General features: G+C 36.3%; 3 protein-coding genes across 3 annotated transcripts; 2 read left to right on the top strand and 1 right to left on the bottom strand.

Annotated features, from left to right (window-relative positions):
• The first annotated feature begins 9243 nt into the window (after positions 1–9243).
• Positions 9244–13840, top strand: LOC110902832 (syntaxin-132). The gene is made up of 13 exons (XM_022149206.2): positions 9244–9393; positions 10996–11091; positions 11182–11238; positions 11317–11365; positions 12010–12098; positions 12185–12258; positions 12337–12379; positions 12479–12539; positions 12635–12660; positions 12760–12837; positions 13163–13243; positions 13359–13424; positions 13535–13840. The coding sequence occupies exons 1-13, from the start codon at positions 9376–9378 to the stop codon at positions 13706–13708; spliced, it is 912 nt and encodes a 303-aa protein (XP_022004898.1). The 5' UTR covers positions 9244–9375; the 3' UTR covers positions 13709–13840.
• A 1630-nt stretch (positions 13841–15470) lies between these two features.
• On the top strand, positions 15471–17618 carry LOC110898230 (F-box protein At5g06550). Its single transcript, XM_022144990.2, has 2 exons — positions 15471–16851; positions 17202–17618. Exons 1-2 carry the CDS (start codon positions 15578–15580, stop codon positions 17440–17442), a joined length of 1515 nt encoding a protein of 504 aa, XP_022000682.1. The 5' UTR covers positions 15471–15577; the 3' UTR covers positions 17443–17618.
• A 1150-nt stretch (positions 17619–18768) lies between these two features.
• LOC110898228 (protein downstream neighbor of Son) lies at positions 18769–23667 on the bottom strand. Its single transcript, XM_022144989.2, has 14 exons — positions 23375–23667; positions 21983–22056; positions 21750–21894; positions 21587–21675; positions 21352–21487; positions 21091–21284; positions 20833–20978; positions 20635–20733; positions 20429–20550; positions 20241–20342; positions 20025–20131; positions 19840–19927; positions 19194–19378; positions 18769–19110 (listed from the first exon to the last, which is right to left on the bottom strand). The coding sequence occupies exons 1-14, from the start codon at positions 23516–23518 to the stop codon at positions 18894–18896; spliced, it is 1848 nt and encodes a 615-aa protein (XP_022000681.1). The 5' UTR covers positions 23519–23667; the 3' UTR covers positions 18769–18893.
• Positions 23668–24706: the final 1039 nt, after the last annotated feature.

The following is a 24706-nucleotide window of genomic DNA, read 5'->3' as shown; positions in this document are numbered from 1 at the left end:
GTAGTCTTAAAGAGGAGGAAGTTTGGTCTTTGACGGAGATTAAGAGACGGCTTGGCGAGTTAGACGGTTATAAGCAACGTGATTTGAAGCAAAAGGCTAGATGTTCTTGGGCTTCTCATGGGGACGACAATTCCAGGTATTTTCACGGTTGTATTAATAAACGAAAGGTGTCTAATCATATTCCTGGGTTGGAGGTTAATGGCAGGTGGGTGACTGGTTCGAGTATCATTAAAAGGGAGGTTATGGTTTTTTTTCGGGATAAATTTAAGGAGACTATGGCTACTCGTCCGTCTCTTATTTGTTACGGGTTGAATATTGTGAACAGTGAAGAGGCCGCAATTTTGGTTGCCAATTTCTCTAATCAGGAAATAAAACGTGCGGTATTTGATTGTGGGGCGGATAAAGCTCCAGGGCCCGATGGGTTCAATTTCAGATTTATAAGGCATTTTTGGAACCTGTTTGAGCAAGATTTCAGTTCCATTTTCGAGAATTTTTTTCAGGTGTGCCGGTTCAGTCCGGGGGTTGGGTCTTCGTTCATTACTTTAATTCCCAAGATTGGTGATCCCTCGAATCTGGGGGATTTTAGACCAATTAGTTTAATTGGGAGCATTATAAAAGTGGTTTCTAAGGTCTTGGCGAATCGTCTGAAGGTGGTTTTGGGTCGTATAATATCTGAGACGCAGTCGGCTTTCTTATCTGGCAGGTATATCTTAGACGGTCCTTTGATGACTAGTGAGGTTATCTCTTGGGCGAAGAAGAGAGATAGAAAATTTTTTCTCTTTAAGATCGATTTTGAAAAGGCATATGATAACGTCAACTGGGATTTTTTTACTTTCAGTATTGTCTCAGATGAGTTTTCCTTCGATTTGGTGTGATTGGATTCGGGGTATTTTAGTTTCTTCTAGAGCTTCAGTTCTGGTAAACGGGTCCCCTACTTTTGAGTTTGGTTGTCAGAAAGGCATTCGCCAGGGAGATCCATTGTCCCCGTTCTTGTTTATTATCTTGATGGAAGCTCTCTCGGGGATGATAAATCAGGCTTGTGATATTGGTGCCTTTCAAGGGGTTAAGTTTTCTAATGATGGTCCCTCTTTGTCTCATCTTTTATATGCCGACGATGCTATGCTTATGGGAGATTGGTCGGTTATCAACTTTAACAATATGAGACGTATTCTTCGGATATTTTATCTCTGTTCCGGGTTAAAAATCAATCTTCATAAGTCGGTTCTTTATGGGGTAGGTGTCGAGGAGGAGGAGGTTGCTAGTATGGCCGCAGATTTGGGATGCAAACAAGGTTCGTTACCTTTTTTGTATTTGGGTATAAAGGTGGGGGCGAACATGAATAGGGTTTCGAATTGGGATCCGGTGGTTAGCAAGTTTAAAAGCCGGCTTTCCAAATGGAAAGCTAACACTCTCTCTATTGCCGGTCGTTTGACGCTAGTAAAGTCGGTGTTACATAGTCTCCCGATATATTATTTCTCTTTGTTCAAGGCTCCTAAGAAGGTTATTGGTGTTTTAGAAGGGCTCATGAGGCGCTTCTTATGGGGTGGGTCGGACGAGGTTCGGAGAATGAGTTGGGTGGCATGGGATATTATTAAGAAACGGGTTAAAGATGGGGGGTTGGGGGTGCCGTCGTTAGAAGTGAATAATAATGCTATGTTAATTAAATGGTTGTGGAGGTTTTTAAATGAACCAAACGCGCTATGGAGAAGGGTCGTTTTTTCTATACATGGCTCGGCTAGGTTTTGGGGTATTGCTCCATGCAATAATGCTTTTACAGGTGTGTGGAAGAACTGCGTCAAGTTCTGGAACAAACACAAGGTAGATGGAGTCGGGTTAAATTGTGTTATACGTGGCAATCCTGGGAACGGTACGCGGATACGTTTTTGGTTGGACACTTGGCTGGGGAACGAGCCACTGAAGAATTCTTTTCCTTTGTTGTATGCTCTCGAGAAGTCTAAAAGAGTCCTTCTTTCCGATCGTCTGGCTTGTTCGGGAGGTACTTGGTCGGTGAGGTGGGAATGGACACGGCATTTGGATACTTCAGAAGAGGTTGGTTGCAAGATAGCGCTTGAAGCTTTAATGCAGCCGATCTTTTTAAATGATACAGAAGATACTTGGTATTGGTCTCATGGGGTGAATAATGGGTTTGAGGTGGCGGATGTTAAACGGTGGTTAAACGGGTCACTGGTGAATAGTCTTACGTTTGAGTTTAGATGGAGCCAGTGGGTGCCGAATAAGTGTAATATTTTCATGTGGCGCGCGTTCCTGGATCGGCTTCCAACGAAAATGGCTCTAGCTAGAAGGAATATTATGGTGGATAATCTCTATTGTGCATGGTGCCAATCTTACGAAGAGTCGATAGAGCATCTTCTTACGGGATGTGTTGTGGCGCACGGGGTTTGGGAGGGGATTGCCGCGTGGTGTAGAATACCGCGTCCGTTCGTTTTTCATGTTAGAGATGTGGTTTCTCTTCACGAGCACAGTGGAGGCACGGGTGTCAAGAAGGAGGTTTTGCATGGTATCGTCATCATTACTTGCTGGAGACTGTGGAGAGCTAGGAATGACAAAATCTTTAATGGCATTGATTCGAATGTGGTGACATTGGTGGCGGATATCAAGTCGTGGGGGTTTCTTTGGTATAAGCATAGGTTTAAGGGAGGGATTGTTGATTGGTCTCGTTGGTGTTCATTTGATGTAACGTAACGTTTTTGTATTGTTGGTTTTCCTTGGTTGTTCCGGCTTCTTTCTCTGTCTTGGAGATAGTTGCCGGTTTTGGTGTTTTCTAATGAAGTGCATTTTTCAAAAAAAAAACTTATTAATTATTAATGTATGGGTTTCTAATCACTCTTGTATATGCTTCAAAAGTGTTTCACTGATTATGTAAAAAGATGTGTGCATATCTCGTACCCCCATGCGAGAGTTAGGGATGTTTGATGAGTTCATAACAACATGAAATTAGTAATCCAAAGATCATAACCAGGCCGAAATGTTCGCAAGACGGGTTCTTGACAATGGGTTGTCTTAGTCTTACTTTTATAATGTTGAAATGATCAAACCATCAAATATTTGTTTATTACGAGATTTTGAAATTGTCAATATGTTATGTATGAGAGCATGTACCGGGTCTAGGGGTGGTGTGTCAAATTGTCAAAACAACATGTTAGAGTTATTGAACTCGAACACGACCCATATATTTATTTACGTAAAAAAAATTAATCATACTGCTAACCCGGGCATACCTAAAACCATGTAACTTGAAAACGACTTGTGTAACCAATATATCTGAATGTGTTAAACAAGTTGGTAGATTGTAATCAAGTTATAAACGCATCATGAACAACTCAACGAGTTGTAATCAAATTGTAAATGGGGTGGATGTTTGGTAAATAGATTAGCCTGTTGAACTATTAAAATATATTTTTATTATTTTTTAACGGGTTAGCGTACGGTTTGTTCTATCTAATTTAATTCTACTAAATACATATGACCTTGAAGAAACACTGAACTAATTATGGGGACTAATCAGTTTGGTTTATGTTTCTACCATGATGGTTAATCTTCTTATGAATACTTGAGCTCCGACTTAAGGTTTAATCCTGCAAAACAAAACACTGTTACTCGTTAAGAGGGGAATGTGGGGGGTTTCCCTCTTAACCAGGCTCCGGCGTGAGAATAAGCAACTGCTTTGGGAGGATAATCAAGTGTTAAGAGTGAGAGTAGAGGGAATAGAATGTTTAACCTGTGGAATGAGGTCTCTATTTATAGCCGGAGAGGTGTAAGAGGATATGGGCTGATGGGCCTTGGGCCGGAAATGGACAACACAACGGATGTGCTCTTTGTCTCACTAGTGTCGACCGTTTAGTGGCTTCTAGAAGTTCTTTGGTGCTGGCGCACCTTGATTGGAGCCACGTGTCGTTGTTGTCGGCCCTGCTGCTCTTCTGCCATCAGCAGACAAGTGGAGATCGTGGGGCAGATGTCTCCGTCCCCTGATTGGTGCCACGTAGGCGTCCTTATGTACTTCTCGTCAGACGATCGTGGCGCACGATTGACCAGAGCCTGCTGGACGCTCATTGGCTCTTTTCACTGCCACTTGTACCTTGTGTACCACTGGAGGTAGCCTTGCGCTTCCTTCCTATGCGGTTCCTGTTGAGCATCTAACTAACCCCGTGCGGGTTAGTATGCCCATGTGCTCTTTTAGTATGCTAAGTGTTGATATCAGAACTTCTTGTGGACTTCGCCTCGCGCGACGTACAGCAGAAAACGGTGTATGTCGCGCGAGACTCTTGATAGGAAGTTTATTAAGAGAAGGAGTATGGTCCCACGCGCAACCTTGATGGAGGTTTGCGCGGCCTTTTGGGACCATACCCCTTCAGACCTCCTCATGAGAAAAATGAGACCAACTCATGCCATATCTAATTGTTAAAAGCATAGAGCAGCCGCCAGCCGGTTGACCATAATCCTTTAAAGGGTAGTGGATAAGATCAAAGAGGGTGAAAAACAAACAAAAAGAGAAGTACAAATTAAACCAACATAACTATTCATCCATTTGATTTAAGTGAAAATTACTATTCTAGCCAAGAATAAAGTCAAATTACCAATTTAGCTAAGTGATGCGTCTTTGGAAGGCCCTTTGACTCCTTGGATGCGTTTACAGACTTATCACCTTATTTGAACCAAATATTGTGTTTGCAGACGCATTACATAAACGAAATCCAATCTTCCACCGCCACGTGCATATTGGAGGCGTAAGGCAGACGCATCGGAGTCGGGTAACCGGGACCACCGTTGCTAAAGCTGCAAATCGCTGACATAGTTTGTCGTGAACGCATGTGAAGCGTCGGTGGCACATGTGAAGAGTCGGGAATCTGACAGACGGAATGCGTCTCAAGGAGGTGAACAAAATTATTTCGAAGTAGTTCCACACTCCTGCTCCTGCCCTCTTGCCTGAGAACACCACCGCCTAGCCGTCGCTCCGTCGGTTCACTCTCACACAGATTGACGAAGTACTCGTTCAGATCTACGAAGTAGTGGTTCAGATCGACGAGGTATTGAAGTGACGATTTAGATCGCCGGGGTGAGATTCAGATCCAAGGAAGCTATTAACGAAACGGTGAACTTCAATTATTTTCCGACTCTCGATTTACTCCGGCAGAAAACTCCGATCTTCATTAATAAACCCAACGAACTTCAAACTCCGGCGAAGGTGTCTTATCTTCGAAGGGGTTTGAGAAGGACGCATCGATAAGAACAACCCTATCAGACGCATTAGAACGAGCCAGACGCATTGAGACGCATCGGAAGCGTCTGTCTGCTAGGTGGTTCTTTTTATACAGGTGTCAGTAGGCTATTGGCAGACGCATCAATTGGCCATGCAGACGCATCAGACGCTTTGGGATCTGTGAAGGGCCTTCCAACAACGCATGACTTGGCTAAATTGGTAATTTGACTTTATTCTTGGCCAGAATAGTAATTTTCTCTTGATTTAATTTCATGCACTTAGTATTACGGTTCATTAAATTAAAATAACATAAAAATCCAAACATTAGTTTGACGAGTAATGCTGGTCAGGGTCGGACCTGTAGTATAAGTAACTCAGTCTTGAAACCAAATTTTGATTTTGGATGAAAATGGCAACAAAATTGAAAACGCAGGGACTGAGATTCAAAAGGTTTAAGTTTTAGACTAAAATGACAAAAGTAACTAAACCTCAGGGACCATTTTAGCAGTTTACTCCATAACAAAATTACAATCTATAATTACTCTTCAATATTATCTTAATTTCTACATTAACTAAGAATCTTCAACATATTAACTATTTAATCAGAATAACTATAAATAATAAAGTACACGGATGGTCCATGTGGTTTACCAAAATTTTGGATTTGGTCTCTATCTTTCAAAAGTACACGGATGATTCATGTGGTTTACAGTTTGTAACACAGTTAGTCCCCACCTCTTTTCAAAAGTACATGAATGGTCTCTGTGGTTTGCACTCTGTAACACATTTAGTCCCTAACTTGGACACTAAAGACTAAATTCGTTACAAAGTGCAAACCACCAGGGCCGTCTATGGCCAAGTGCAGAATAGGCCTCTGCACAGGGCCCAAACCAATATAGGGCCCAAAAATTTCTTATATATATATATATATATATATATATATATATATATATATATATATATATATATATATTTAAAAAATTTTGTATGTTTTTATAAAAAAAATTATTAGGCCTGTGTTTAAGTGTTACAGGGCATGTTTATTAAGTTTAAATGGGCCTGTGTTTAAATGAACTAGTGTATGGGTGTGTGCACAAGAAATGAATAAACCCAATTGAAATGTGTCTGCCTTAGTATAACAGTTTAATAGGCTCAGGTTAATAAACAAACATATTTCAAATCAAACCCATTAGAAGGCGTTGGGCATTGTGCGACTGTGAGGGAAAAGAAGACCATCAGACGCTGTGTTCGTTGTGACGCTGTGTGACCAGACCAGGTGATCATCATCATCGACGTAAAGGGTTTTGTTTAAGGGCGAAGTTGAGGGTTAACCAGGATATCATCATCATCATCGGTGCAAGAAATTTTCGGAACATCGAATTAAGGGTTTTGCTAATAGGGCTCAAATTTTTATCTCGCACAGGGCCAATTTTTTTTCATTTTCGGAGACGACCCTGCAAACCACATGGACCATCCGTATACTTTTAGAAAGCTAGGGACCAAATCCGAAATTTTGGTAACAGTCCATGTACTTTACTCGAATATAAAATAACCATTTTTATATTATTTTACATTTTTTTGTAATTATCTAACATTATTATTTTTTTTGAACAACCAACAAAATTAATCCCGAGCACTCTTGGGGTACCCACTGGATCAAACGGAGTACTTCGAGAGTAACCCAAGTCCGCCACCAATTCCAGGGAAAACCCGGTAACCCATCCGCCCGTAGGCACGACGGTGAAATTACCGGTAAACCCCGTTTAGCTCAAGAATCGAACCCAAATTTCTCTGGGTCTTCTGTCATTGCCCACCGGTAAGATGCAAATCTAACATTATTATTGCAATGGATATATTTTGTAAGTGAATAATCTATACATATAATAAAGTAAATCATATGGAGGACACATGTCGATAAATGAGGAGTTCTTCAATGTAATTTCCCGCCTAAATGGAGTTATCCCATATATTATAATTAGATTAGATAAATGATTTAAACTTCAAATATTTTTTTTTTTAAGTTTATATTGATTTTGTAAATAATAAAACTAGGGAAGATTCCTAAATATGCTGTGGATAATAATCGGTAGGTATTTTAAAATAAAATTTAGATAAAATTGTGAGTAGAAGAGTATCACATTAATTGAAACTATTCATTATAAATTAGATTTGAAGATTAGATAACTAAAATTAATACAAAATATTTTTTTTTTAAGTTTATATTGATTTTGTAAATAATAAAACTAGGGAAGATTCCTAAATATGATGTGGATAATAATCGGTAGGTATTTTAAAATAAAATTTAGATAAAATTGTGAGTAGAAGAGTATCACATTAATTGAAACTATTCATTATAAATTAGATTTGAAGATTAGATAACTAAAATTAATACTATGTCACACGGACATATTTAAGTAATAACAAAATAAACATAAATATTCTTTTATAAAATTAAAATTACAAGTAACAATAAAATATATAAATCTATATCTATACTATATAATAAAAGAAACCATTATGAGGACACTTGTGATCATATTAGGTTATGTCTTATAGATAATTTTTATTTTAGTTTAATCTTTTCTAATTAATTATAAATAATCCTCCTATTAAATATTATTTGATCTAATTATTACTTTTATATTTATCTATTAGTTAATTAATATGATCGGTTCGTGATTTCTATTTTGTCAAATCGTGTTTCTGAAATTTCAAACTTGTATATTATTGTTTCAAAGCTTCTTTGTTTATATATTAATACACGTGTATTACACAATAATTTTTAGTAGAAGAGAATCACTAAATAATAAATATTAATATCAAGACTAAATTACGATTTTAGCCCCTGTGGTTATATTACTTTTACCCTTTTTAGCCAAAAGATGAATCTTTTAACATATGAGCCCTCAATGTCTTTTTTGAAATTTCAAACTTGTATATTATTGTTTCAAAGCTTCTTTGTTTATATATTAATACACGTGTATTACACAATAATATTTAGTAGAAGAGAATCACTAAATAATAAATATTAATATCAAGACTAAATTACGATTTTAGCCCCTGTGGTTATATTACTTTTACCCTTTTTAGCCAAAAGATGAATCTTTTAACATATGAGCCCTCAATGTCTTTTTTGAAATTTCAAACTTGTATATTATTGTTTCAAAGCTTCTTTGTTTATATATTAATACACGTGTATTACACAATAATATTTAGTAGAAGAGAATCACTAAATAATAAATATTAATATCAAGACTAAATTACGATTTTAGCCCCTGTGGTTATATTACTTTTACCCTTTTTAGCCAAAAGATGAATCTTTTAACATATGAGCCCTCAATGTCTTTTTTCTAACCCTTTTGGCCCCTAACACTAACCCTCATCCGTTTACTTTTAGAGGCCAAAAGGGTTTGAAAAAAACACGTTGAGCTCCAAAGGGGTTTGAAAAAAACACGTTGAGGTCCAAAGGGGTTTGAAAAAAAGACGTTAAGTGCTTAGATGTTAAAAAATTCCCTTTTGGGCTAAAAGAGTAAAAGTGATATAACCACAGTGGCCAAAATCGTAATTTACTCTAATATCAAATTAGATAACTAAGTTTGAATTATCCATAAGACATGACGTATTAACTAATATTATTTATCATTTCTACGTTTACAAGTTTTAAAAAAGTGTTAAATTTATTGAAACTTCGTTACATTTACAAGTTTTAAATAAAGGGTTAAATTTACTAAGACTTCGTTAACAAATTTTACTACAATAGAATAATCCATTTATATCAATCTAAATATATATCTATACTATACTATATAATAAAACATTAATGTGTGACGCCTATCATTCATTGTACGTATTTATTTTATGATTTCTCGCCACACTTCCAAACTTTTATTATATTAATTAAATAAACAAATGATGAGCTATATAAAATTCATTTATTCGACCCGTGTAATACACGGGGTTATAACCTAGTAATAATAATAATATTAATATATGAAATCAAAGCATGAAAAGATGTGACACAAAAACAAGTGTAAATTAGCAAAAGCGTGCCTTCACGGTTCTTCTTGTGTTGTTTCATTTTGCATTGTTTACGTCTTTTTCCCCAATTTTAATCCCAAAAACACCATCAATCTTTTGGTATCTACCTCCAATTCATCATGAACGACCTCTTATCTGTAAGTTTCTTAACCATAATTCAACTTTTTCTATTCTAGATTCTCTTTTATGATCATTCATATGTGCATTGTTTACAGCTGTGATGTTTCTTGATTTCAAATTTTCACGTAAATGTTTCGAATCAATCTCTGTTAGATAGTGTGTGTTAGCATTACTGTAGATTTGTAATTATGTATTGAATGCATGTATGTATGCATATATGTTGTATATAGAGATATTGAATTTATGTGTGAAAGGAACCAGAACATGAATCTAGGGTCTAAGGCAAGGTTGGAGAACTCGCTGGTCGCTAGTCGTCCGGTGAGGTGGGGACTAGCGACTAGGGATTAATCAGATCGGGTTTTTTATATGTAATTTTCAATTTTATGTATACATATACACATTTTTATAGGTAAATATTTTGAGTAGACAGGTTTTAACTCTTCCTCAACTCATTTTTTAAGTATACAAGATTAATTGTTGGAATTCACACGGTTTGGTTAGAAACTGGCTAATTTACACGTTTTGGCCGGAATATACAGGTTTTTTGCCGGAATCTGGCAGAAATCGCCGATTTTTTGCCGGCCGACTAGCGATTAATGGACTGTTAACGAAAAATTACTCAGTTTGGCCGACTAGCGATTAATCGTCGACTAGTCGCGATTTTTACAACACTGGTCTAAGGTTTTGATTAATTCAAGATATGCAGTAGATAATCGGGATAGTTACTCATGTTAAGTGGTTGGAGTCTAGATCATGTAGGTTTTGTAGTTTAAAAGAGCCTGGATATCTATCTCTCTGAATCATATTTAATCACTTTATGTAGTATTACGGTAGTACTTTTGAAGTCTCGATCGGATAACTGAAAGAGAAACAAGAACGAGCATGTGATATCTGTAGTGAAAATGTGTACAAAATACCAGGGGTGAGCAAATTAACCATCATAACCGACAACCAAACCATAACTGACATAACCGAACCGATTTTAACCGATAACCAACATAACTGATGGTTATGGTTATGAAGCTTTGGTTATCCGACCAATAGGTTATGGTTACGGTTATGAAGCTTTGGTTAACCGATATAACCGAAACTGAACCGAACTTGTAATGTTAAGTCTATAATTCGATATAATGGATTTATGTTTTACAAGAACCATGTAAAGGTTTTTCTACTAAGATAAATGTATGTTAGTAACAAAATGATATGGATGTACATGCATTTATTTCGATGAAGAACTGAGGTGTGATGATCGTATGAATCTTCTATATAACACTATGTACTAATTACCTTACTAAAAGTACTACCGTAATACTACATAAAGTAACTCAGATACCGCTGCTGTTGATAGTAGCTACCACTGATATCACTCAATGGCGGATTTTAACTTCCCCCTCCCCCCCCCCCCCCCTTTTCGCTTCGTAGTGTATATTTTACCGAAAATTTTATACGATCCGGTATGGTTGCTGTATTGAAATGCCTTTGGAAATATAAATTTGTTTTGTCTTCAAAGAAGTGAATGCTGGCTGAACTATTAAGATCAGAATCTAGCAGCCTGCGGAATCGTATCTTATCTTATCTTGTTTATTTGCTTACTTGTTCTATGTATATACTGTTTGCAGGCATTTAATAGCCCTCAAAGAAGCACTCATGGCGGTGGAGATATCGAAACAGGAAAGCGATCCGCAGAGATAGAGTTGGACGAGTTTTTTAAAAAGGTAATTTTTTCATTTATGTTCTAACTTGATATTCTTAGCATTAGCATTAGCATAACTCACAAAGCGTATCGACTTCTTCCCTTAAATTAGGTTCAACTCATCGAGAACGAATTCAAGAAACTTTATACACTTCTGAAAAAACTACAGGTATCTCCTCAATCTATTATTCACCCACAACATTTTATGGGATATAATTGATTTCCAACAGACAAACTATATATGCAGGATTCTCACGAAGAATCAAAATCCGTAACCAAGGCTGCTGCCATGAAAGGTAACATATTACAAATGCTCATACAGATTTTGATGATAATGCATAACAAGATTTTGAGGAAACTTGTTTTAGAAAACTTTAGATTGTATATTTGGGTAAAGGATCAAATAAAAATAAAATTAACGTACGAATTGAAAGAAAAGTCAAAAAGTGGCGGTGGCAATCTGGTAATTATCAGCAACTTCAAAAAAGCAAAAAGTGGCGGTGGCAATCTCGTAATTATTAGCAACTTCAAAATTACTCTAGTAGAGTAATTTTGAGCATCTGTAGAGTAATTATGGGAAATGTAGGGTAATTACCAAATTACTCTAGTAGAGTAATTTTGACTTCTGTAGAGTAATTTTGTTAGCATTTAGTTATGGGGTTTAGCTTTATGGTTTAGTTTTTAGCTTTTAGTTGGGGGGGGGGGGGTAGTGTAATAATAATTACCCTACAATTTTGATAATTACCCTACATGACCAAAATTACTCTACATGAACATTTACAAAATTACTCTACAGAAGCTCAAAATTACTCTACTAGAGTAATTTTGAAGTTGCTGATAATTACCAAAATGCCACCGCCACTTTTTTGACTTTTCTTTCAATTCGTACGTTTATTTTATTTTTACGGGAACTTAACTCTATATATTTGTTGATGTACAGCGATCAAGAAACGAATGGAAAACGATGTGGATGAAGTTGGAAGGATAGCGCGTATTATCAAAGCGAAAATCGAGGAACTTGATAAGGAGGTTCGTTGATGAATAGTTTTTAGCGAATTCAATCGTAATATCTTGAGTTTTTTTTACTCATAAATTCTGTTTTCTTTTAATTCAAGAACTTGACGAATAGACAAAAACCGGGATGTGGACAAGGAACCGGTGTAGACAGATCAAGAACCGCAACGACTCTGTAATATATACCATACTTGTAATTCTGAAGTTTTAAAACTTAATGTTTTTCGTTATTAATACTGATCGTTGTTCGCAGTGCCTTGAAAAAGAAATTTAAAGATAAGGTGACAGAATTTCAGGTAGTTCAGATGTATATACAGTTCTTCAACATATGCTTTTCAGTTTTCAATAAACCGTATAAATTTCTAATATTCATAGCTATAATAAACGTTTTTCAGACACTTAGAGAAAATATACATCAAGAACATCGCGCAGTTGTTGAAAGACGCGTCTTTACAGGTATTAAACTTACCTTAACGGCTTAACATAACCAATGCTTGCATAACGTTGTATTTTATCCGTAAAACGTTACATTTATGTTTAATTATTGTCAGTAACGGGAACTAGAGCAGATGAAGAGGTAAGGTATCTTTCATTTCTCAAATTTATCATGAAAAACAGCATTCGGGGCCTGCTGGGGCCCGCTCATATGAGCTGATTATCCCTTATTCTTCACTAGACAATTGATCGACTAATAGAGACGGGTGATAGCGAACAAATTTTTCAAAAAGCAATCCAGGAACAGGGGCGAGGCCAGGTTATTTCATAGTTTTTTTTTTTTTTTCGGTTTCTTTCAACAATTTTTCCTATAACCATGGTTAGTTTTTTGTGTGTTGTGACTATGTGTTATGTAAGATTAAGCTTCATGGTGTTAAGTGCAGGTGGTCAGGGGCGGAACTAGAGGGGGGTCAAGAGGGTCCGTTGACCCTCCGGTCAACGGAACTTTTTGAATTTTTATTTAAAAATTTTGAGTTTTTGAAGAACAAACTTAGAGATGGACCCCCTAATTTGAAACAGTATAGAATATATAAGCTTATGATGACCCCCTAACTAAATCGTTCTGGTTTCGCCACTGCATGCAGGTGGTTGATACACTTGCTGAGATTCAAGAACGCCATGATGCGGTAATAGAGGTAGAAAGGAAGCTTCTTGATCTGCAACAGGTATGACTATATTTGTGTACAAACAAGTTGACCCATTTAGTTGACCCTTAAATGGGTCAACTTATGTTACTTGGGTAATTCTTTATTTTTTATTTTTTTCATGATACTCCTGAAGATATTTCAAGATTTGGCTATATTAGTGGATGCTCAAGGGGAAATGCTAGACAATATAGAAACACATGTAAGTTCAAACGAATAAACCATGAAACTACACATAATAATCATATCAAAGAAAACTGTGTTTTCGGTTTTGTTTTAATGTGGTGTATGATTTGTGACTGAGATATATAGGTGTCAAGTGCGGTTGATCATGTGCAAAGTGCGAACAAAGCCCTTCAAAAGACAAAGAAGCTACAGAAAAACACGAGGAAATGGATTTGTGTTTCGATTATGGTTTTGCTCATAGTTATCTCAGTTGTTCTTGTCGTTGTAGTCAAACCGTGGCAGAGTAACAAAGGTGCTTGAATAGGCGCGGTTCTAGCTTAGCTTTGCAAAACATTACATAACCGATTACTTGTACAAAATGAGACCATTTATATGACCTTGTATGTCTTGAAGTGCTTCTTCATATGAATGTATGATCAGAAATCATTGTCATTTTGGCATGTTTTTATAAATTTGTATCAAGAATTTAAGTTATTTATTTTGAAAAAAGTTCTCGTCCATGTGCTAAGTGGTCAAAGAAATTAAAGGCTATTAAAGAACGAGACCACTTTGACTTTGAAGGTCATACAATTGAAACTTCTAAGGGTTTTGTTACAGATTTCATATATGTTTATTAAGTTTAGTGTACTTAAATCAAACTTGTTAGAATATATTTATCTATGACTATCAAGATCAAGAATATCACACCTAAATAATCCCAACAACCTAGCGTCTACAAACTCGAATCCACTAGAAATCAACAGAGTATTAGAGTAGTTTTGTATCCATCACTTGTGGCCTAGTGTAGGGAGACTTGGGTTCTTCAATGGAGACCCAAGTTCAATCCTTACTTGTGTCACTTTGGTGGATTAGGCAATGATGGATGAAGCTTATCCTCTTTGCAGAAGTGCCAGGTTCTATCCTAAGCACACCCGGGTTTTCGTCCAACCGTGTGTTACGCCAGAGAGTGTTCAACTCTTGTGGTGGCATAACATCTGTCAAGTGGCAATCGGCGATATGGTTTCCCAGGGGAACGCCAAACTCTGAAGCCAGCATGGACTTGATTAAGACAGCATAGTCTGGTCAAAGTAGGGCAATGAGGCTCTCTAATTTAAGAAATACGGTGGCCTAACACAAGAAAGTTTTCGTTCCAAAAAAATTAGAGTATTTTAGTTTAGATTAATGGATAAGTTGGTAGTAGTAGGCAATGAGGTAAGAGGGGACGATGACAAACCTATTGAGGGTTAGGGGAGGGGGGGGGGGTTCACTAGTGATAGAATTTATCACTCACAAACACCAATCAAGTTCCGCCATGTCATCGACCATTTTTCCATCACTCACAACCTTTTTTAGTGGGGGTGGTCATCACTCATCACCACACCCAACAATTTCCCCCCAACCAACAAATACCCTCCCAAAACAAAACATTAACGCGTGATAAAGATAACGAAAATCGGATTTCGTGGAAGATTAATGCGTTGAACTTTTAGCCGACGGTGGAGGATCACGCGTTGAACAACCTTTCCGTGATAGAATAACGCATGGCCCCGTCCTCTCTTATAGTTTGTAGTTTTGTCAGTAACAAGTGACCAACAACACCCCCTCAACCTCATTTTCTTATGTAACACTATTTATGTTTTTGTGCATTTTCCACAAAACGTCAAAACAAAGAAAAAAAATAAATAAAAAAATTGCCGCACAACATCTCATCTATGACCGTTCATCCACACAGAAGTAGTCGCGTAATAAGACATCCATCCATACAAACGCCTCCCACCTGTACACAAACACGTTGTGCAGGACTGCAGATAGCCTGTCATAGACGTGTTTAATCATGACCTGTCATAGATGTGTTTAATCACGAAACAACTATTTTTTTTCAAAAATAAAAATAAAAATAGAAGTAAGGTTCTATTTTTTTAACAAACAAGAATCACGTAATTTTGTACTTGCAAAGATTCGAATATACGTCACTTTTGTAATGTCGAAAAACCATACCACTTGACTAGTATCTCAATATGTTTTCAATAATAAATATTAATATTAATATTAATATTCATAGTAGAAAATAAGAAATAGGGTTAAGTCGTCATTCACTCTAAACCCCCCAAACTTTTATGAAAACACTATAAACCCTACATCCCTTTGCTCCAAAAACGCCACTATCTCTACCATCAGCAAATTGTTTCAATGTTTGGGTGCAGAAGCTTGTTAAAGCAAATCAAAAAGAAAAAGAGAAGAAAACCCCACAAATTCAACCCAAAAACTCACAAACAAAACCCTAATTCAACACAACAACAAGATTTACCTACAGAAGATGGATTCAGCTTAAAAAATTCATACCCATCACACAACTATGGAGTTCAACCACTGGGAAACTTCTACTTCAGCTCATCTCCACACAACTCAAGAAACACAGGCTTAGGTAACATTCAAACCCTAACTGATGAACTAGTTCTTGACATTTTAGGCCTTCTAGAAGCTACCCATTTGGGGATATTATCAACTGTAAGCAAATCTTTTTATGTGTTTTGTAATCATGAACCCCTTTGGAGGAATCTTGTGTTGGATAATTGTGATGATGATGGGTTTTTGTTTAAAGGGTCTTGGAAATCCACTTTTGTTGCTGGTAATTATCCTTCTTTTGATGTGTTAAAGGTTGTTGGATCTTTAGGGTTTAAAGTTAAAGATTTTTATTCTGATTATTTGTTTCAAAGTTGGCTTTGTGCTAACCTTGAAATGAAACATGAGTGGTTGGAAAGAGATAATATTGTTAGAAGAAAAGGGATTTCTGTTGATGAGTTTGTGTCGGGTTTCGAGACGCCGAATAAGCCGGTTTTGTTAGAAGGGTGTTTGGATAACTGGCCTGCATTGAAGAAATGGGATAGGGATTATTTAGTGGAAGTTTGTGGTGATAATCGGTTTGCGGTTGGACCGACGCAAATGACGTTAACGGATTACTTTGCGTACTCTAGTCAAGCGCAAGAAGAACGACCGTTGTATCTTTTTGACCCGAAATTTGCGAATAAAGTTCCTCAATTGGGTCGAGATTACGAAGTTCCGGTTTATTTCAATGAGGATTTGTTTAATGTTTTGGGCGATGAGAGACCGGATTATAGGTGGATTATCATCGGACCAGCAGGGTCAGGTTCGTCATTTCACATTGATCCTAATTCGACGTCAGCTTGGAACGCGGTTGTGAAGGGTTCAAAGAAATGGGTTTTGTTTCCGCCGGATGTGGTGCCACCAGGGGTGTACCCGAGCTCAGATGGTGCTGAGGTGGCGTGTCCTGTGTCGATAACCGAGTGGTTCATGAACTTCTATGAGTCGACTAAAACATGGAAAAAGAAACCTGTTGAGTGTGTCTGCAAAGCGGGTGAAGTGATTTTTGTGCCTAATGGATGGTGGCATTTGGTTATAAACCTCGAAGATTCTATCGCGATTACACAGAATTTTGTTAGCAGGTTTGTTTATCTTACTACGAAAAACCACTATATGTTCTTATTTTTCACGTGAAAGTGTCGCTAAATCTGATTTTGGTAAATTAATACGCGAAAAAGTCACTAAACTACCTTTTGTATATTAAATCCCTAACCGTGCATACGTACTTGTGAGTTTTTTTTTTTTTTTTTTTTTACTTTTGTTGTATTTTTTACATGGGGGGGGGGGGGGGACTTTAGTATGCCAAAATTAGGTTGAGGAACTTTTTCGGAAAAAAAAAGTGTGTTGTTTTTTAATAATATCAATCTTTGATTTAATTTTATAATTTTGTAAGGATTTTTGTTACATAATATATGTTTATGTGACCTTGCAGGAGGAATTTATTAAATGTGTTGGATTTTCTAAAAAAACCAAATGCAAGCACACTTGTGTCAGGAACACGCGACCGAGTGAATCTACATGACAAGTTCAAGAAAGCCATTGAAGAATCTTTCCCGGGGACCATTGAGGAGCTGGTGAAGAATGCGGAGAAGAAAAAGGCGGAGCTGGAGAAACCGTCTTTCTGGGATTCGGTAAAAGACTCCAATTCGGGAGGCTTCAAGTTTTCATTTTAGAGAAATGGTATTTATTCATCCACATAATATCTTTCCCGGGACCATTGTTTCATCTTTTCTTTTGTAATTTGGATTCAAGAGCATTTTTGGATTTGTAACATTGTTGAAATTTTGATAGAAAGATAAATTATTAGCTGCATTTGGTTATGATGATATACTGTATCGTCGTCGATTCATTTAAAGAGTTGTACACGATGTAATATCAACGGTGTTCATAAACGGTTCAAACTTACCGACCAAACTGATACAAGTTGGCCAGTTCGAGTTTCAGACAAATAGTTTGGATTGATGTTAACTGTCTGGTGGTTTGGATTGATTTAGCTGGTTTTTGCAAGATTTTTGGACCAAACTGATAACTATAGCTTTTGGACAAACTAAACAATATCCAATTTTTCTAACAGTGAACTATACTGTTTTACTTCTAACTCAGCCAAACTAGGCGATGTAGCTTGATTTGGACGGTTCAGTCAGTTTTAACCAATGTTTTAAAAACCGGTAAATACTTGGATGTAAATGTGGTACGAAACACCCCGGTAAATAGGCAAACGGCATCGACTTTGACCGCTGCTATACTGGTACCAGCCAAGGTTAGTTTTGGGGGTTTGGATTTTTACTTTCTATCGGCTCATCTCCATGTTTACTTCCCAACTTTGACCTAGCATTCTAGCAAGTAGCGACTTTCAATATTCCATCGATCAGAACTCAAAACCTGCTTCATCACTCCCTCGTTCGTGACTTGTTCCAGACTTCCATCACTCCATCATTCGTTCCAGACTTCCATCTTCATCCACCAATTTCGTTCCATACTTCCATCTTAGTTCGTTCTAGACACTAGTTCGCGATTGGTAGGTCATTTTAATTTTTATTTTCCTTGAATTTTTGTTGTTGACAGTAATACAATGTGTGTATACACTACATAGTCATAATGAGTTAACATGCATAAGTAGTTAGTGTCTATAAATCTAGATGTATGCGTAATTTATGAAATTATAGGGTTAACTGGTCAACCCGGTTAAACCACCGCATACAATCTAGTTGAACCATTTTTTAGTTCAATTTTAGTATGTTTCAAAACACTGGTTTTAACATTTTTTTAATATTTGTAGTTATGTATAAGTACCATAATCACAAACCATTAATTATCATTTTGAAGATTTACAACAAATATTGACTTTGAAAAAATAAAATAGTGTATTCAACCAACCTGTCTGGCGGGTTTAGTTTGTAATTTTATAAAACCAATCCAGCTTTAAATTTCATCCAAACTGGTAAAACCAAACTTAGAACAACCTTAAATTGTATACTACTAAGAGAATTAATGTACAGTTAACGCCAAGAACAATATAAACCAAGTTACATTAAATTAGAAAATGTTGATCCAACTGCAATGTTGGATATAAGTTAAGTTTAAGGAATGCAAACATGCACACATTTTTTGCAACAAAATAACTTCAAACTGGTGAGAGAGAAACGTCGTAAGAATCATCGGAGTATTTTAAGCCTTTCAAAAAGCCATGGCTTAGATGATGGGAAACAACGGTGTTTCTGACACCAAACGGGCAACTTGGGTCATGTAACCCTGCAACCAGTGTGTCTTTGTGCTCGAACTTCTCGCTAAGCGTGTCCAGACCAACGTTCAAACCGATTGACATGGGTTCAATCACAAAGCTGCATTTTTGGAACATTTGCATGTCATTTAGTAAACCAAAAACAAATAGGAATAATTAAAATTAAAAAAACGATGAACTCACTTTGCCTCAAAGCTATTATCACCATTGGACCTTAGTGTATCACATACACTGCTGGTTAACCATGGAGGAAGATACGCATCCTTGATTTCAATTGCGTAATGGGAAATAGAAGCTGAGCCATGGTTAGGTTGATTTGTAGTTAAAGCGGATACATGATCAATTTTCCTCACCTCCTTGCATTTAACCTATGCAGTGCACAATCCATGACCAAATATGTTAAAACCTTAGTTTGATGATATTAAATGCTAAAAGTTGGGGGTAATTAAATGACGTTGAAACCAACCCAACCGCTTAAACCGAAGCAAGCCGGCTAGTTTGAGATCCAAACAGTTTGATTCATTTTGAAACTTGAAACCGGTCATGTAAACCGCACCAGCCAATTGACCTTTTATTATATTTATATTTAAATACATTTTTGGAATGTGTAGTTATGTATATATATTATAGTCATGAACCATTTATCATTTTAAAATTTTATACATATTTTGATAGAAGGAATAAAAAGTCAATTCAAACAGCCGATCTATCCGGCCACCCAACCAGGCTGAATTGGTTTGTCATTTCCAGAAACTATAGTTAGCGGTTTGACCTAGAATTTTAGTCAAAACCAGACCGCGAACACCCCTACTAAGAGTTACAAACAAACCTCTGGTGCAGAAACAGCAGCATTTTCAAATGGTACTGGTGAATAAAGTAAAGGAACATCTAGAATATTCAGAGATGGTAAAAGAAACCTGCAAACAAAAGACAAAGACTTTCACTATTTAACAAGGTTTGAAATATTAAAAATTTACAAAACTTAATCTTTCTTGATTGAGAATATGTACTCACCTGTAATTAAGAAGAAAGTCATATAACCCGTGTACATCATTATCGCTAAACACCAATAAAGATTCTGGGGTATTATCCACATCCGAGAGAGAAACCGTACGCCTAGTCTGCGTAAATATGTTACGGGTCGTTCAGTTTAGATAAATAATATCGTACGATCATGAGTGGATCAGATAATAATAATAATAATAATAATAATAATAATAATAATAATACCATTCCCAGGTTGTGCTTTTCAATCTCTGAGAGCTCAAAGAGGTCTTCTGTAGTTACTTGCTCCACTTTAGAATGGCACAGAGGCATACTAAAAGAGATGTCCTTAAATACATTAAAAAAAACCAATTAGCACAAGAACAAAAAATATGAAAAGACGAACACACCCTTGAGGGAATGATGAGACTTACTTGTTCTTTTAACAGTGACCTCAAGTTTCTTGTTGATTGGGATACGTAAGCATTGCAGATAGTTTTACTTTCAGTTGAAGTATTGCTGTTAGTAAACATTGCCACAAACTGTCCTGTGCAGACTGTAAACTTGCAAGAAAATATATATATTAGAGAAATGTAACACAGATACGTATAAACTAATATTATGGTTAACAGATAAGTACCATAAAATAAGTTACAAATATTCTTCCGTAACAAGACATAAAGACTACGAAATGAGGTCTCCCATGCCAGTTGACGTTTGGTCAAGAAATCAGTTTGACCTACAAGTTTATACAACAATTATGGTTATAAACTAAGTGGAAAATACTGCTTAACTTAGGGATAAAAGTATAAAACGAACTTTTTTGACTATAATATACCTTCCCCTTTTGAAGATAAAGTTAATGCAGATATGACAGAAGGAGGTAAAGTACTCTGAGGGTACACCCAAGAATACAAAGCTTTTGTATTGGAAATTTGGGCAGTTGAGCCATTGAATGTGTGATCGTTCATCATCCGGTGAAACCTAAATAATTACACAAAGTTAAACTCAAATGCGTGCCAGTTTACATACTTATAATGAATCTTTAGTCATCTTACTTTGTAATGACTAACAAATAAGAAATTTTAAAGCGTACCAATTAACTGAGGATGAAGCAACCACACGCATGCTAGTTTTCAATGTGAAATCCAGTGGAATTTTATGGCCAGATATATTAAACTCTGAGCAAAAATTTGCTGATGTGGAATTTGTTTTTCCATCAAAAGATTCAGTAGGTGCAGTCGAGATGTTGGTAGGTGGACGAGCTGCAAGACCTTTGAAAGCCTCATCCTGTAAAAGGGTATTCTGATTTTAACATATACACGTTACATAAATATAGACAACTATAGAAATATACCATATCTAGAGAAAAGCCGGATGATTTTTCACCCCCTGTTGACAGGTCCATAACACTACGAAACGTGCTTATGCTACACTTTTTGGTTGTGATGTGAGATTGTGCAGTTTTAGTTGAAGCACGTGTATCCTTTGGGCTGCAAAAACAAGATGAGGTGAGATAAGTAAATGTAACATGCATTGCAGATTAACAAAGATTAATAAAAAGATACTATGATACATGAGCAAAAATGTACCCTGAACACTGCGGTTGCCTATCAGCAGCAAGCTTTGAAGAAAAAGAAGAATTCTTTAAGCAATCAGTGTGATCAGCAGTGATGTTTTCCTGGAATGTTTATACAACAACAAATTAGGAATTTGAGGGTGATGTTTTACCGAATGAGAGCTTACGATGCAGACCTTAACATTTTCTTTTCCAGATTGCATTTTAAGCCTCAGACTACTTTTCCTACTAGGAAACAGTTCATCCACACGAGTGTTGATGTATCTGGGATTTCTTGATAAAATAGGTTTTAAAGGTTCAGATGTTACTACATTAGCAGTTCTGTAAAAGATAAAATAACTGTTAGTTGAATAAATATTTAAATACAACTATTAAGCAGATCAAGGGGTTCAGGTGATGGGGTTGATACCGCATGGAACCAAGCTCAGGTGCCGGAGATTCATCCGTTAGCTCAACAATGTTCTTGCGCTTCAACTGCTCACTCTGCAAATTTAACACATGTTTAGATTATACTTTTTATGTGTTATCTACATACTAAAAACGTTATACAAGTGATACCGTTTTGTCAACTCAAATTACACATAGAAAATTATTTTTGGTGCCTTAGTTTAACATGTTCAAAGAGTGTGGACCAAGTGAACATTATACAGCAGGTGATTATAATTCGTTAAATTTAACTAATAAGCAATCATACATATTGTAACTGGTATGAAATGTATGCATCCATGACATGAAAATGTTTTTCACAATTCTTGTGCTAGCAGCAAAAAAGAAGAAATTATACGTCTAATATACTGTTAAAATTTTCTTTGTGCCAACACTTCCATGATGATGCAGATCATGTGGTAATTTGAATAATATTTTACTATACAATTTTCTAACATCACATGATACAGTGATACTCCAGTCAAAAACTCAATTTTCTTATAAGAAATGTCTGCCAACGCTCGTATTCTGATATTCTCATCTACCTGCTTGATCCATATTTCTCTAAGGATGATCCGCCATGTAGGATAGTCCTCAAAGGATGCTCCGCCACGTAGGCATCCACGTAAGCGGGTGTGAGGATGAGCCTAAAGGGGATGGACCTAGGGAGTGGGGGATGGGCCTCAATATATATATATATATATATATATGTGTGTGTGTGTGTGTGTGTGTGTGTGTAAAGAAGAAAAGAGAGAGCAGGGACGTCGCAAGTGGCAAGCTGTCAATGTTGGTGACGGGACGGACCGGAAGGGGGCGGTGGCGCCGGGCCTCGCCGTGCCGGGGACGGACCCCATACCGCCTAGTCTAATCTCGGCAAAACTACTCACACTGTCCAACACATTAATCATTTATTTTTAAATTGTAAATCTTCTGCCACTTATTATAAAACTCATTTCACATTATTTCACGAAACACAGAGTTAGTATAAAAAGGTTAAAAACTGCAAGTCCAATACACATACAGACTTCCGTGCTTTAAGTAACTCAAACCACTTCAGTGTTCTGGACATTATTGATACCAGATCCACGATTGAGAACTCGAAAAACGACATTAATGGTACATAAACTCATCAAATTCAGCCTTAATTAAGTAACACATCAATCTAACCATCCATTTCTAACATTTAACCTAAACATTTCATCTCTAACCTGCATCTAATCCACAGATCTCAAATCACACAAACTAAAACAAACAAAATCATGATCAAAATGAACCTCATTCTACATCATCACCTAACATAATCACTCAACTAAATCCAAACATATTCAATCACAATCAACAACATGATAAATTGAAACATATCACTACTACTCACTCTCAACTCAGAAGGCGTCTTCCTTTTGACTCCACGGACTCCTTTCAATGAACCGCCACTCGATCCACCGTCAACACCACCGGAAAACAGAGCAGACTTCGCCGCCGGTGGCATCATTGGTCCTAGAGTTGCTACTTTAGCCATTTCACCGATCCGAATTGCAGTCAAACTAAACCCTAGGTCGCCGATCTATCTCCGATCGTTCGCCGATCGGTTTCTGTACGGAGAATTAGGGCAAAAATGAAAAATGTGAGAGTTGAGATATGTGAAGCGGTGAAAAGGTTGATGTTTTGTAAAAGCGGGATTTGAGAGCGTTGGTGATTTGAATATATTTTCATTTCCCTCCATCCGCCTGCAAATACTAACGCCGTTACCAACTTCCGTTAGGCTTTTTGGGGGAAAGTTACATAAATGACCCTCGTGCTTTGAGTTTGTTCTTTATAGTGAATTGAATTTTATTTTGCTATAGTCGAGAGTGTGTGCAATAACCAAACTGTTAACTGAAATTAAGCGAAATTGAATTAATTGAAAGTCGGTTATCGATTATTTTTTTACCATTGGTTAACCGAAATTAACCGAACCAAACCATTTATATTTTCATATAAAGTAAATTATTGTTTTGGCCCCTGTGGTTTAGCCAGTTTAACACTTTTAGCCCAAAAAAGAATATTTTAACATATCATACTCCGAGGGTGCATTTATAACGGTTTTAACCCCTGACACTAACTTTGTTACTTTTTAATAGTTAAGTGTAAGGGTACTTAGGTCTATATACCTTAGGGGCTGTTTTTGATAATTACAAAATTCTTTTAATATTTAAGGGATTATTAATGTAATTACTCAAGTTTTTTATTATTTCATTATTTTCACGATTATTATTTAATAAAATATATTTTATATATACAAATAAATATGTATTTTAATTAAGCATTTGTTTTTTATAAACATCGTTTTCAAAATCATTTGTTTTTTAACATTTTTTTAAAACGTATATCGTTTTTAAAATTATTCCATTAAAACCGTTTGTTTATTAAAATCATTTTTTAAAGTTGTTTGTCTTTTAAAGGTTTTTTAAACAATTCATTTAATACCGTTCTTTTTAAAATCATTTTTTAGAACTTTTTTAAACAATTTGTTTTTTTAAGTTGTCGATTTTTAAATTTGTTTCTTTTTAAACCGTTCCTTTTAGAACCATTTTTGAAACTTTGTATTCAGTTTACATATAGTTGTTAGGAAAAATAAACTTCAGAAAATGCACGATTTCAGAAATTGAAAGAATTTAAAAACGATTGATTTTAAACAAACGAGTGGTTTAAAAACCGAAGATTAAAA

Source organism: Helianthus annuus, chromosome 13 (genome assembly GCF_002127325.2).
Source record: "Helianthus annuus cultivar XRQ/B chromosome 13, HanXRQr2.0-SUNRISE, whole genome shotgun sequence".
Taxonomy (NCBI): Eukaryota; Viridiplantae; Streptophyta; class Magnoliopsida; order Asterales; family Asteraceae; genus Helianthus; species Helianthus annuus.
Note: the sequence above shows the minus strand (reverse complement) of the source record. Positions and strands in the feature narration are given on the sequence as shown.

What these genes read in the sequence shown, in the direction of transcription:
- LOC110902832 (XM_022149206.2), top strand. An exon ending in TGAAAGACGCGTCTTTACAG is followed by an intron (nt 12,540 to 12,634) that starts GTATTAAACTTA and finishes AATTATTGTCAG; the next exon opens with TAACGGGAACTAGAGCAGAT. An exon ending in AGCTTCTTGATCTGCAACAG is followed by an intron (nt 13,244 to 13,358) that starts GTATGACTATAT and finishes ATACTCCTGAAG; the next exon opens with ATATTTCAAGATTTGGCTAT.
- LOC110898230 (XM_022144990.2), top strand. Translation starts at nt 15,578, where the DNA reads ATGTTTGGGTGCAGAAGCTTGTTAAAGCAAATCAAAAAGAAAAAGAGA. An exon ending in ACACAGAATTTTGTTAGCAG is followed by an intron (nt 16,852 to 17,201) that starts GTTTGTTTATCT and finishes GTGACCTTGCAG; the next exon opens with GAGGAATTTATTAAATGTGT.
- LOC110898228 (XM_022144989.2), bottom strand. Translation starts at nt 23,518, where the DNA reads ATGGCTAAAGTAGCAACTCTAGGACCAATGATGCCACCGGCGGCGAAG. An exon ending in CTGCTGTTTCTGCACCAGAG is followed by an intron (nt 19,379 to 19,839) that starts GTTTGTTTGTAA and finishes TGCACTGCATAG; the next exon opens with GTTAAATGCAAGGAGGTGAG. An exon ending in GATAATAGCTTTGAGGCAAA is followed by an intron (nt 19,111 to 19,193) that starts GTGAGTTCATCG and finishes CCAAAAATGCAG; the next exon opens with CTTTGTGATTGAACCCATGT.